Source organism: Mastigoproctus giganteus, chromosome 6 (genome assembly GCF_048544385.1).
Source record: "Mastigoproctus giganteus isolate SK-2022 chromosome 6, ASM4854438v1, whole genome shotgun sequence".
Lineage (NCBI taxonomy): Eukaryota > Metazoa > Arthropoda > Arachnida > Uropygi > Thelyphonidae > Mastigoproctus > Mastigoproctus giganteus.
Window position 1 is genome coordinate 43,977,767 of NC_143580.1, and position 15,154 is coordinate 43,992,920.

At 34.7% G+C, this 15,154-nt stretch overlaps 1 protein-coding gene across 1 annotated transcript in view; it reads left to right on the plus strand.

Annotated features, from left to right (window-relative positions):
- Positions 1-15,154, plus strand: part of MED14 (mediator complex subunit 14) — a 306,818-nt gene that overhangs the window by 275,523 nt on the left and 16,141 nt on the right. The window contains exons 31-32 of the mRNA XM_090375928.1: positions 6,908-7,134; positions 13,485-13,667. Of these exons, the coding sequence (XP_090232054.1) occupies positions 6,908-7,134; positions 13,485-13,667 (410 nt within the window). The remainder of the gene's footprint in view (positions 1-6,907; positions 7,135-13,484; positions 13,668-15,154) is intronic.

Sequence of the window (15,154 nt, forward strand, 5' to 3'; positions counted from 1 at the left end):
CAACATTTTTTTATAAGAAGTCCCCTTAAAAATAGGCCCCCTTTCCCCACTAGTGATATACAAATGTTTAAGTGTTACTACCAGTTCTGAAAGAATCATTGGAAATCTTCATCAATGAGCCAGTAGCATTGCATTGTTAACTTGTTAGATGGTTCGAATGTCTTTTGGGAAAGAGAAAATTGTGTGGGGAAAGGTAAGATGAGTAAGGAGGGTGAGGAACTATAGAATTATTTTATTTTTATTTTATTTATTTATTATTATTTTTTTAAGTCAAAAATCCTTGAATGGGGAATGTAGTGAATACAGGAGCATTGTAATAGTGGAGAAAAACCAACCACTGTTTTTAAAAAGCTGATATCAATTTCTCCTAACAATATTATTCTTCAATCAATGAGAACCTGTATGAAAGTTCGACCATTTTGAATAAACTTATAATGAACAATAATACCCTTATTGTGTGGGGATAGGCAGTATTATTTGTCTAAGCCTCTTTTTTTTTGAATGGGGACAAACTTCTGATGTGAAAACTGTTTCAGCCTTCTAGAAACTATATCTTCTAAATGTGGTTTTCTAGAGACCCATAACCTGTGGGCTTCTCACTGCTTCTTTAGAAAGAACAGGTCAACTTTAGATCTAACAATAAAAGCAGGAAACAACTATGTATTTTTCTCTAATAATGACTGAAAGACTGATTTAAAATAATTTTATTAAAATTAAAAATACATAAAATATAAGTTAAAATTGATATAAAACTGATATAAATGAAAGCGTTAAAATACAAGCAAAAATGGATATAAAATAAAATATATAGAGAAGCTTTTGGGGCGAAGTGTCTCTTCAGCTAAACAGTGAATGGGGTGTGTGTGTGTTTTAAATAAATGAAATAATGGGAGTTGACTGGGCACGATCATGTGTCCAGTGCCGATAATGCAAAATTACGCACACATGACGAATGCCAGCGCTCATCGCACTGAAGAATGGTAGACTCTATAATGGGATATACACACACCCTTATTGCAAAATTCCTACACATTATTGATAAAATACCATGTGCTGTTCTAGCAGCCTGTCTGCACTGCTATTACTAATTTCATGTAGTAATCAAAGTTTCTTAGTAGTAAGAAACTTTGATTACTATTACCAAAATGTAGAACTACATTTCAGTTAATAATAATTGTATTGTACTCATTTTCAATATTATCCCTTACAACTGATCTAGATTTTGTTGAAGCAGCTTACCTTGGATATTATCATTTATGACTCTGATATCAAGCCTATTACAACTTCATTAATGACTTCTTCATCAGAAACAAAAAAAGAACCCAATAAAAACTTCTATGAATCATGGCTTAACAAAATGTGCAACTTGTGCAATATTTGCTGGCTTTCTGGAACAGGACATGATACAGCTAAGGGGGATCTCTCTCTCTCTCTCTCTCTCTCTCTCTCTCTCTCTCTCTCTCTCTCTCTCTCTCTCTCTCTCTCTCTCTCTCTCTCTCTGTGAGTGTGAGAGAGAGAGATCAGGGCAGAGAGTGTGAATAAATTAGGCCCCAACTCAGCATTCTAATGGGGTTTATGAGAGCTTGAAGAGTAGGGTGGGTGCCCTCGAAGGAATTAAAATGGGGGGAGGCATCGAGCTCTCATCTGCCCATCTCAATACCAGAGCTCACACTACTGCACCAGGCAATACAGCAACAATCCTCAAGGCAGAATACACTGGTCCTGCAAGAGGTAGTTATTGTTGGTGACTCTGTTGTCAGGGAAATGAGAAATATATTGTGAAAGGATAGGTGGAATAGGACCAACGACAAAAGTAGATGACATTGTAGAGCACATATCATATTTTAAGGGCATAAAAGGTGATATTGTTATACACGTAGGCATTAACGATGTTAAGAAAGAGTACGATCTCCAGGGACTTACTTAGCAAGTACAGGGAAGTGTTGGGGAAAAAGTCATGAGTTAGGATTGAATTTGAAAGCGTTTGCAATTCTGCCCAGACACAATAGGAGGAAGTACATGTTGAAGAGCCTTTTCAAACAATTTGACCCTAGAAAGGATGTACAAGATCATGAGGTAAAATTTTTCTCAGTGTGGTTTGTACTTTTTAACAGGAGAGACTGTTTTACAGGGATGAGATACACTTAAAAAGAAAGAGTACAAGAATATTTGCTGATGATATCAAGGCAGTAATAGGCAGATCGAAAAACTGCTAGCTTGGAGGGGGGGGATACACAGACTAATAGATTAACTAGAGCTGCAATCATGGGTGAAAGTGATTCTTGTACTACTTCTTTTGGAATGTGCAGCAGCCTGCGAAGCAAGGTGTTTGAAATTAAGGCCTGCTTGAGTTATCATGGAACAAGGAAATACATGGGCTGCATTAGGATAACTAAGAGTAAGAACATGTGCATGTATGCTAATGCTAGGAGCATTGAATATTAATTTGATGAATTTGAAGTACTGATTAAGTCATCAAATGCAGTTATTGTAGGGATAGTGAAGAAATGGTGTCACTCAGACATAAACAATGCCGAATTTGAATATGGGGAGTACAATATATACAAGGACAGGAGGGATGGAGAGTTGTGCTCCTAGTTAAGAAGCATATTAAATATAAGGCAGTTCATCCAGTCAGTTTATAAATTCTGTGTAGTGGGACCAACTAATTGTTACCAATAGCAAATTTATAAATGGCAAGCATTAAGGGAGCAATCATAGAAGCTACTAGACTTTCCTACCAACAAAGAAGTACTTTAAGGCATAGATGTAAATGGATGTGAGATGAACTGATGAGACTTGTGGCAGAGAAAAAAAAAAAATGCAAAGGATACATATAAAGTATTAGGCGATACAGAAGCCTATGGTAGACAAAAAGTAGTCTGTGATCAAATCACAAATGAGGTTAGCCAAGCTAAGGCAGATTATGAGAAGTCTCTGACAAAGAAAGCAGCAAAGATTTCTTTGCTTATTGAAGGGAACAAAACGGTGCTCTTACAAAGGCTGCAGATTGCAGTGTTGGGAGACTAGGCACCTGTAGAGAGATCTGATTAAGGCCTTGAGTGGATTGAACAAACTAAATTTTGATGGCATTCTTCCTCTTACTTGAGAAAACTGGACCTTATCAAGGGTACACATGAACAGACAAAGTTTTTATGGCTCCAGCTAATAGAAAAGTTTTCTTATACTACTTCTTTTGGAATGTGCAGCAGCCTGAGAAGCAAGATGTTTGAAATTTTAAGGCCTGCTCTGAGTTATCATGGAACAAGAAAATACATTGGCTGCATTAGGATAACTAATGCAGCCCATGTTATAATCTTAGTTATTAAAATTGGCATATTAATTTATTTTCGAGAGTTGCTTTATATTCATAATAATACTTTAGTTTAATTTGAACTTAGATAGAGATTTTGTAGGTTATTACTTAGTATCGGTAAGGGTATCTAATCCATGTGTTGGACAAGTTTTACAGCTCCTGCGAATGCAGAGTTTTTAATTATATTTAGCTGGTTTATTGACTTAATTGTTAGATTAAATTATCTATGGACACGAGGTAATTAATACCTCGTGTCCATAGATTTATCATTCATAACTTGCCACCATTGTTATACAATACAACGTGTACCCCGAACTAGATAGCATAAGATTTAACGGAAAACTAGATAGCGAGTATAGTAGTATCAGTTAATCAGTAAAATTTACTAATCTTATTAAATTTCATTGTCAATTAAATTGTACTTTTTTAACTAAATACATATAACTACTTAGTTTTTACAAACATAACATTATAAATTAATACATATAACTTGACAGGAGATAAAATCATATAACGTAACTCGGAGATAATATTCGATACTGAAATACATATATATAGTGTTATAACTGCATTGGGATATGTTTAGGGTTATATTTTGTATTGGAATTTTATTTGAAATTGAATAGAAATCATGACTCAGACCAGAGCAGCAAAGCAAAAGGCTAAAACTAATGGAAGTGCTGTGGCTCAGGGGAGAACTGAGGAAGGCGGTTGTCCTCTGAATCACAGCCTTTTGAAATGCACTGCTTGTTTGATGTTTGTGGAACATCAGGAACGGGACATGATATTGCCAAGGGGGATGTTTTTGTGTGTGCACGATGTAAGGAGTGGAATAGGATATCAGGCACCAATTCAGTGAAATTAGGACAGGGTGGATGCTCTCGAAGGATTTAAATTGAGGACCCATCAAGCTCTCAGCTGCCCACATCAATGCCAGAACTTGCACTTGAGCATCATGCAACACAGTGGCAAACCCCCAAGACAGAATGTGCTGGTCCCAAAGGAACTAGTTGTTGTCGGCGACTCTATTGTCAGGGAAACTGAAAACATATTGTGCAAAAAGGATAGGTGGAACAGGACCAGGGTATGTCTGCCAGGGGCAAAGGTTGATGACATTGTAGAGCAGATATCTTTTAAGGGCACAAAGGGTGATATTGTTGTATACGTTGGTACTAATGATATTAAAAGTAGGAGACCGGCAGAATTACTTAACAAGTACAGGTCAGTGTTGAAAAAAAGCCATGAGTTAGGGTTGGATTTGAAAGTGTCTGCGATTCCGTCCAGACACGATAGGAGGGAGTATATGATGAGAGCCTTGTCGATCAATTCGGCCGTGGACAGATTGTGCAAGGATCAAGGGTAGAATTTTTTTCAGCCTGGTCTGTGCTTGTTAACAGGAGAGACTACTTCTACAGGAATAGGATACAGTTAAATAGAAAGGGTGCAAGAATATTTGCTGATGCTATCAAGGCAGAGTTGGGTGGGTCGGAAACTACTAGCTTGGGGGGAATACACAGACTAATAGATTAACAGTAGCCGCTGACAGAGGTGAAAGTGATTCTTGCACTGCTTCTATTGAAATCTAATTGAGCAGCAGCATGGAAAGCAAGGCACCAGGACTGCTGAGAGTCATAGTGGAACAAGTAAATAGATGGGCTGTGTTAGGGTAACTAAGAGTAGAAACAGGTGCATGTATACTTGATGTACACCAATGCTAGTAATATAGTTAATAAATTTGATGAGCTTGAAGTGCTAGTCAAGACATTAAAAGGCAGATATTGTTGGGATATCAGAGACGTGGTGTCACACAGACATAAGTAATGCAGAATTGGAATTTGGGGAGGACAATGTGTACAGAAAGGATAAACAGAACAGGAAGGGAGGAGGGGTTATGCTGTTAGTTAAGAAACACAAAATCTAAGGAAGTGCATCCAATTGATGTTGGTGGACAATGCAATGTTGAGTCTGTTTGGTGTGACATAAGCACTGGGAAAGGAAAAATGAGAGTAGGTGTGTGTTATAGGCCTAATGAATCTAATGAGTATAATGAGCAGTTGTGCAGAGAAATAGAGTGGGCCAGTAAATCAGAGTGTCTTATAATGGGGGATTTTAATTTTCCAAAGATTGACTGGAATTTGTGGGTAGGTCACTCACACACTAGCAAGGCTTTTGTGGCTTTATTGGTTGATTGTTTTCTAGAGCAGCATGTTCGGGAGGCAACTAGAGGTAGGAATACTCTTGATCTGATTATCAGTAGTGATTCTTCATGCATTAAGAATCTGCAGATAGAGGAACCACTAGGTGGCAGTGATCTCAGTGTGCTGAAGTGGGATATACTCAAAGAGGTAACTACCATCAGGAGTAAAGGGAGAGTTTTTGCTTTTATAAAGGTGACTACAGTGGTCTGAGACAGTATTTAAATTCTATACGGTGGGACCAACTGGTGATGTTACCAACAGCAAATTCAAAATGGGAAGCATTGAAAGAAATAATCTTGGAAGCTACTAGAATTTTCATACCAACTAAGAAATATTGTTCAAGAGATATTTTGTTTCTCTCAAGAAAACATCAGCTGAAGGGTATGAAATGTGAAAAGAGGCTTATGGTGAATCTAGGTTTCCACATAGCACAGCTCGCAGATGGTTTTAAATGTTTAAAGATGGACATAATTCAATCGCAAAAATCGGCATTTCTGGAGTTCCAACCACTCCTATATCACCACAGAAACCATATAGACTGCTTCTGTGATTGTGAGAGAAAAACATATATCAGTGAGGCAACTGGCAGAGATATTGAGAATGTCAGTAGGAAGCACACACTGTTTCTCCATAACTATTTTCACATAACGTGTTTGTGCACACTGGGTTACAAGGCCACACCTGAGCAACAAGTTTGCATGGAGTTTTGTTAGGAGCTACAACAGATGGTTACTGAAGATGAAGTTCTGTACAAGGTGATAATAGCAGATGAGACATGGTTTTGTCATTTCGACCCAGAGTGTGAGCAACAAAACTCTGGAAGTCTACATCATTGGCAACACCCAAAAAAAAAAAAAAAAAAAAAATGTGGCCGCTGCAAAAAAGGTTATGGTCATCTCTCTTTTTTTCTTTTTTTTTTTTTACATTCAAGGAATGGTTCCCCAGCATATTGTACTACATCCTATGACTGTTATGGGGTCTTACCATGGAACTGTACCACACACTTTGAGGATCACATTCACTGCAAATGACCACAATATATGCAGGTGGGTGGATGCCGCATCATGACACTGCGAGATCTCATACTGTCATAAAGTACTTAGCAGCATTAACATCAGATGTGTTCCTCATCTGCCCTACAGCTGTGATCTTGAACCCTTTTTTATTATTTCCAAAATTAAAGAAGGAAAATGTTTCCATTACCATATTTGTGCTTCAGTTCTTAATTTATACTTTATATTCTTCTTTAGGTACTTTGCACTCGAAGATGTATTTCATATCTCATTTCTACATATATCTATCTCCATCAGCATTGTTAGTATATTAATACAGTTTCACCTATTCCTTTATGATATATGTGTGTGTGTGTATATATCTCTTTTTATGTCTGTAGCTTCAACATCACGAGTTCTTCCTCAGCGTTCCTGGGCAGCAGCCAGCCCAACTCTGTTGTCTCACAAAGCCTTTGATTTGTTGTGTTCTCCTAGTCCAGTGCCTGTATCCCAACCAGGAGTAACTCCACAAACTCAAGGTCCATTTCATTACTCACCACTTGAGAGATTTCTTGGATGTGTGTTTATGCGAAAAAACCTACAGAGAGTTATTCAGAATGATGATAGTGTAAGTTTTGTTTGTATTTTTTATAGTCACTAATTATTTCACATATCTTAGCATATTGTGCTTCTATATTACCATAAAACTAACATACATAAATATGTTCAATGCTTATATTAATGACATTTGGCCATTTTACACCACGATGAACTTAATGAATTAAGTTATATAAATTTCACATATTCCAGGATGCTTCTCAATCTAATAACTGACTTTTTTTAAATTAATATATACGCACACACTGGCCAAAAAAAGCAAATATTTTTATTCAGTATCAAATCAGGCCACCTTTGTTTTGAATGACAAGTGTATGGTGCAGTGTGGATTCATTAAGGTGTTTTAGTGCATTTTTGTCTAATTGTGACCATTCTTCCAGCGAAATATCACATGTGGGGCCAAGGAAGATGATGGAAATCTGTCATGTTCTTTGAACCATTTTTGCATGATGCGCTATTGCATTGTCATCCATAAAGTGGCCATAACCCTCAGAATAAAAATGTAACATTGCAGGTGTTCATCTTTCAGTAGATCTGATACAAAATTCAGGTACTCCCTGAATGACATTTGACCTTCCAGCAGTATCAACAAACCCAATCCATGCCAAAACATTCCCCATACCACGATACCTCCAGTTGCTTGGATTATCTTAACAATGTAAAGTGGGTCCATCACTTCATGAGTTTCTTGCCACACTCTCTGTCTACCATCAGTGCAAAACAAAGTGTATCATGATTCATCTGACAACTTGACTTTCTTCCTCTGTTCCACTGTCCAATCATAACATTCTCAGCACCATTGCAAGTGGAATTTTCTGTTTTTCTCTTAAAAAAGTGGCTTCCAAATAGGCAGGTGACTGCCAGTACCCAATTTTTTTCAATTCCCTGTGCATGATGCAGGTTGAAATAGGACAGTTCTAAGCTTGGTTGAATTCAAATGTTATTTGCTGCATACTGGATACCTTATTTTTCCATACAGTCCTCCTTAGAGTACAACAGCTTTGCCTTTGAAGTATTGTTTTTCTGCCACATTTATGCCTTTGAGATGTGGAAGAACCACTTGCTTTCCAGTCATTAAAAATGTTTGAGATGGATACTTTTGAGAAACCAGTTATGTCTTCTTTTCTTAATTTGGATCGTGGCTCCTTGTATTCTGGCTTATTGTAGCTGAACAGATTATTGTAGTTGAACAGCTTGCGCAGTCTTTATGCTCTACAAGACAACACATCATCACCCCACATCACAGTTTTCTTTATATATATTTGCATATCTTCTCTTTGTGATTGTCTTAATATTTTTTCATATTTTTTTTATGTTCATATTTTTTGGTGTGTGTGTTTAGGATTTTCTGGTACCCTGGAGGTAAATAAAAAAGTTGTAATGGTAGCAGTTATGACAGTTTGGTAAATATCCATGGGGGGTTACAATCCCCGTAGCAATCCCCAAGACAGCCTCTGTGACTGTCTTAATACAAAGGGTTGTGTTTTTTCTCCAGTGTGTGTACTGATAGTAGTTATTTGAGAGAGTGGAGCTCAACCAACATATCCCCCTCTCCCCAAAATATTGTGCTTGCATGAACCAATCAAAAATTTTATCCAAACAAATTGACCTATTGTGGCATGCTGCTTTACAATATTTAAAGTAATTAAAATTGCCTTTTGTGCAGATATTTTAAAAATAATATTAAATGTATGAAATATAGTACTAACTTTTAACATTTGCCAGCACACATTCAAAAATATTTTTCCATAAAAGAAAAATGGTTATTTAAAAATAATAATTAGGAAAAACTTTTATTTAAAATGCTTAAATTTAGTTTAGTCTGGTTAACAATATTTTGTGCTATACTTTGCACAGCATCGTGAGTCAGTGTTGAGTCTATGGGAGCATCCTATTTACCTAGTTCCAAATGTATTAATGCACACGGAAGCCTATTTCTGCAACAAAGGGTAGACTATTCAGACCTGTTTAATTGGATTTTTCAAATAGAAGTACATTTACAGAGGCATATATAAATTTATTTATGTATAGTGTGTATAAATTAATATATTTAAATGTCAGTGAGTTTATCGACATTAACTTTTAAATAAACGTTTTTGATAATTTGCTTGATGCGATAATTTAGCACCTTTAATGAAAACTTTGAACACTGATTTGAAGAACCAATCACCATGTTAAAAATACGCAGACGGTTGTTATGCATTGATCATTTCTATAATTTTTACTCATGCTGTATGCAAAACTTTTCTTATGATTTGGTATGTGTAAAAGTTTTACCTGATCAAATATATATGAATGTGGTATTGTTTATTCCAAAATGCTTCAGCAGATATGAAAGTTCTACTAACTATATTGTCTTGTGCAATGACACAACTGAAATAACATTGACTCACAATGCTGTCATGAAATATAGAATATGTTACTTCATAAAACCTTTTGATAGATTATTTTTGGTGCAGATTTCCTTGATGGAGGTTTGAGTCTACTTTTAATACATATTTGGCATTCAAAGCCTACTCTGAAAAAGCAGTTTGGGCCTTATAGTGAAAGATGATTTAATTTAATAACGAATGTTTTTGATTTAAAGATTTAAGAATATATGTTATAAATGTTTAGAATTAATAGTATGATTACATATTTAGTATATGTATACAATGCATTTGCAAAGTAATGATTTTACTTTGTTTGGAGGAACGTCAGATTCTGTGATGGATTTCTGTTATTTGCACTTGATAAGTTCTGTGGAGGTTGGTTATAAAGATCAAAAACATTAAGTGGATCTCTCATTTATATTAGTTCTTTCAATTTTTTGCCAAACAAGGATTAGTTGTAGGGGGGACTTGCGTCTGTATTTGATTATACATGAAACTCCTTATATCATATTCAACTCATACTCTTATTCAACTTTTAGAATCATGCATATAATGTCCTGATTAACAATGTCATTCTGGTTAATATCATCAACTCAGTTCCTGATTGAGACTTTTCACATGATATACAATTTATTTTTGCATTTTGAAGCCAAATATTATGAACAAACATGTAGTCAAGAATGGTTTTGATAATTATAATAGATTACACTTAAATGAGGCTTAACTGATATATACTTGCGATTGCAGAAAACACTATCACAATATAAAACTAAACAGTGTAAATAAAATTCAAATTGCCAACATCTTAGAAAAATTTTAACCAGGCAGTGGTCATGACCTCTATCATAACAAAAGTGGCCATGCTGCATCTGAAAAGTGCAGAGCTTTCTTTTTTTATTTGTGGAAAGAGTTTTTTTATTTATTTTATTTTATTTTTTATTCTGCTTGGATATATTGATGCTTAGCCTTTACTAATTTATTGCATTATTATATGTAACTTTTTATATTTTTAAAGAAATATATATATATTTTTACATATTTGTTTTAAAAAAAAAAACGGCTAATTCTGTGCAGAATAAAAAAGAAAACATTATAAACATGAAACTAATAATTCATTACATTTTCCAGTTTATAAAACTAAGGGTAAAAATTTTAAGCACATAGTTTATATATTTTGCGTGTTGCTGTTAGTCACTTCTATTTTTAAATTTCTCATATCATTAAACAACAAAATTTTCAAAATTATGCACTTGGACATATATCTTGGATATATCTGTTAAAAATATATTTTGTTCTTATTATTATTTTATATATGTATATGTATTTTCCCCCCTTTACGGAAATACTTATGAACTGCAGTGTAATCACTGAACAAAAATAGATGCATGAATTCTTATAATTCTGAAGTTCATGTGCTTTCAGCATTACTTAGTGAAATTTTATAGGGTTTACAAAAACTCTAAAATTTTAGTTTTATTAGGAAGAGAAAATTTTAGTCATTAACTCTGAATCATCAATTTTACACAAAGATTGTTTTGTCCTACACTTATTAGGTTTAGCATGACACTGCCATGTTAAAATAAACAAAATCTGTAAATAGAAAAAAATTCTTAAACCCATAAATTATAGAGAAGAGATGCAAATGTTATGCAATTTAAACTTAAAACCCAAGACAGTTCCAAGCAAATTTTAATATATATTTATCCTATTAAAATGTTAAAATTTTAATCATTTTGTAAATTAAGGATGAATTAAGCTTTTTATAGTTGCATCTTCAAGAAAGTGGAACGTAAGCAATCAGGAGTGCATTAATCTTATAGCGGAGGAATAGATGCAGGAAGAAATAAGAAATATAATGTAGGAGTATTCACTGGAAGATGAAACTTTACAGATAACCGAAGTAGATATTGATTATCTACTATGTTATTGTTATTTTAATCCTATTATGCATCTTGAAGTTGTTTTAAGTGAATGCTTTACTTTTACAGGGTATTGTAGGTTACTCTTGCCATGAAGTATTGTTGGTTCTATATTTCTTATAATTGGTTCTATACTTCTTATAAAGTTTGTGTTAAAAAAAAAAAAAAAAAAACCATTTAATTTCTTACTTGGATATCTGGAAGTTATTTGTTAGCAATATTACTATATGTTCCGTTTCCAACCTGTTTCCCTCCCTTCCCCAACCACCACCACCACCACCACCATAATGATTCAACCTGTAGTTACAAGATTAATCCACGTCTGTCATGCCCATGTTTTGATATCTGTAAAGGTGCAACTGCGAACATTTCCATTGTACCAAACTTAGGAAATAATGACATTTTCCTATAAAAATATAGCAAAAAAACAGATACAAATTCCTATTGCAATAATGTATAAAATGTAATGTTATTGAAAAAAAAAAAACTAATGTTAAAATGATAGTAACCTCACAATGCTACAACTAATAATACAAGATTATGGCTATTAACTAACAAGACTGTTGCAATAAAATAAATATAATGAAATATTTCTTTCTTTACAAGTTATCCTCTTTAAAATAATTGAACTTACATACACCATTCCATACATTTCTTCCAAGCACAGAAACATTTCTGGAAGTCATCTTCTGTAAGCCTTTTTAATACTTCAGTCATTTTTTTTTTCTCACTATCTTCACTGGACTGAAAATGGGTTCCCTTAAGACACCTTTCAGTTTAGGGAGGAGAAAAAAGTCAAGGGGCTAGCCTAGTAAGTAGGGTGCATGCTCATGACAGAATGCATTGTGTGCTGGAGCATTGTCTTGATGGAGCTCCTTCAGACCACCAGAACTCCTTCCACAGTTCTGGTGGTCTCTTCCTTTGAATTTCTTCAAGCAGTCTTGTCAGAACTTCAATTTGGTGGGACATATTCAGTAATATTAATTCCATTAATATCAAAGAAAACAAGAAGCATTGTTTTCATTTTTAATTTTGACTTTTTTTTGGGGGGAGGACTGTTTTGTCTTCCATCACGTTCTTTTGGTTTCTGGATCATACTAGAACAGCCAACTTTCATTGCAAGTAATTACAGTACTCAGAAAGTCCAGATCTTCAGTTTTTTTCAATACATCTTCACAAACTTGGAGTCTTTTCATTATTTGACCTTCCATCAAAATTTTTGGTGCTCTCTTGGCATGCACTTTTCTCATGCCTAAATTTTCAGTTAAAATTTGTCTAACTGTTTCTTGGTCCATATTGAGTTCTGTTGCAAACATTCTAATTTCCTAAATGATGCCCACTTCTAATCAATGCCCTTGCCTGGTCCACATTTTCATCAGTTTTCGTGGATACTGGATGATTTAGTCATTCATCATATGCCACATTTCTGTCTTCCTTCTAAAAATCTTTTATGCCCTTCAAACACAGGAGCTCTTAACATAATATCTTCCCCATAAACTTGATGTAACAACTCATAACTGTTAGTTACTGTTTTCTTTAGTTTTGTTAAAAATTTGAGGATGATTCGTTGTTTGATTCTTTTGTCTGTCATTTTTCTGGCAAACTGAAAAAATGCAAGGTAATGAAACCTGTCTCACTGCATAGTGAATGAGCATGTTGGAATATGATGTAGCAAACAACTTATTTAATAGCCACACCTCATATCATTCAAAATTAAAAAATACTCTTAATTAATATCCAAATACAAAATAACTGTACAATCCAATGATCTCTGTATTTCTGTTTAGTGTACAGCTGAAAAAAATTAATGGTCAATCACTATATAAAAACATATTGAAAAGTACCAAAATATAATTGAGCAAAAATATATTATAAACTGGGAACTTAACACCCACTCCAGTTGGTCCTTATCCTCTCCATGCAAACAATGAGGTACTGGTTTAATGTTGTGGTGACTATTATTGCAACAGAAGTCACCACCACAACACAGTACTAAACAGTGTGAATAAAATGCTTTCTACTAAATTTAATATTTTATCATTTAATTAATAATATTTAAAACATTGCAGATGATATATATGCTAGCAGAGCCTGGAGTAATGCAGTTCAAAGTGGAGAGTCTGCAGTGTAGAGTTACACTCAACACAACAACACTCCAGTCCCTCCATCTGAAGCTGACTCCTAATCCAGATTTTAAGGAACAGTGGGGTACTGAAGAGCTTCAAATACTTGAAAGGTTTTTTGACACAAAAGTGAGTTGTTTATTTTTACATATTTATATATATATATATATTTATATATACAGTAAACCCCCGCTATTCGCGGTTTCATGTATTCGCTGTCGCTGATTTAATATTAAATGAAACCTAAAAAAAATGTGAATTTTAAAGCACCGTGAACATTTCCCGCCATAAAAAAACATGGGCGTGGCTTAAATAATCTTTATTAGAAATTTGAAATTTCTAATAAATATTACATTTAACATTAAATTGTTTCTTATTTTCATTTCGATGCCATATGCTTGCATTTCACTATGTACTGTCTATGTACATAGTCATATTATGATGGTACATATAATACATACCTAGACAAAATTTTAGACTAGTTTTTCTTACATATTTCATACTGTGGAACGGAACCCCTTTATTACTATGGGAGCAATAACTCAGTATTCGCGACATTTCTCAGGAATGTAACCCCCGTGAATAGTAATAGTAGTAGTGGCATGTGATGCAAGAAAGCAAATGTATGAGCTTATGCAGCATCGGCCAAAAAAAAAAAAAAAAAAAATCACACCATTCCCTCCAAATGCCTGTCCAGTTCCTCCTTAAATTTATTCAACCTATCAACTTCCACAATGACAGATGGAAGTTTGTTCCAGCAATTAACCACCCGCTGGCTAAAGGCAAATTTCCGCACATCTAATCTACATCTGTCTTTTCTTAATTTGAATTTATGCCCCCTTAGGTTCGGGGGTTTACTGTATTTAGATATATAAATACACAGCCAGGCCTCACATAACGTGAGTTTGATTAATGCATGTTTCAGTTACTGCTATTTGAAAAAATTATTACCACTTTTCACTTTACAAGATGCAAATTTCCAGTTAACGCGATCTTTTTTTTTTATGCGATAGTTGAAAAGGTTTGAATCGTGCGTTAACCTTACGGCGTGTCAGACGGGCAATAAACAAATGTTTGCCTGCTGCCTGCCTCGGTGTGTTCCATCAACCATTGGAAGAAGACATGTTACTTGTTTGTCTCCCGCTAATAAAATCAATGCAGACTTGCATTTAACAATTCAAATTTTTAAATGAGCCAGATGAAAATGTTACCACGAAGGAGATAACGGTAAAAGAACTTGATGAAATCTTTCGTATTGCAGAGAACCTCAAACCAAAGGTTTGAGGGTCTCTGCGATATTTATTTCGCCAGGGCCCAGAGAAGATTGTCAGCTAACGGAAATTGATTGATAAAAAGAGAAAGTCTATGCTGTTCAAATATTTCCGCAACGGTCATTTCTTCATTGTGTATTTTATGTCAGAGGTTCCCAAACTTTCTTGGTTCAGGGCGCCCTTAGTAATTTTTTCACGGCGCACCCAGACCAAAAGAAATACCTAACAGTTCCGTTTAGTAGTTCGGTCCAAACAACTTAATAAGAAATGTTGAAACTGTGAACTACCTCCAGCTAGTAGTTCGCGCAGTGTCCGACAGATGTTGAGTATCGCTGTGTTTCCCTC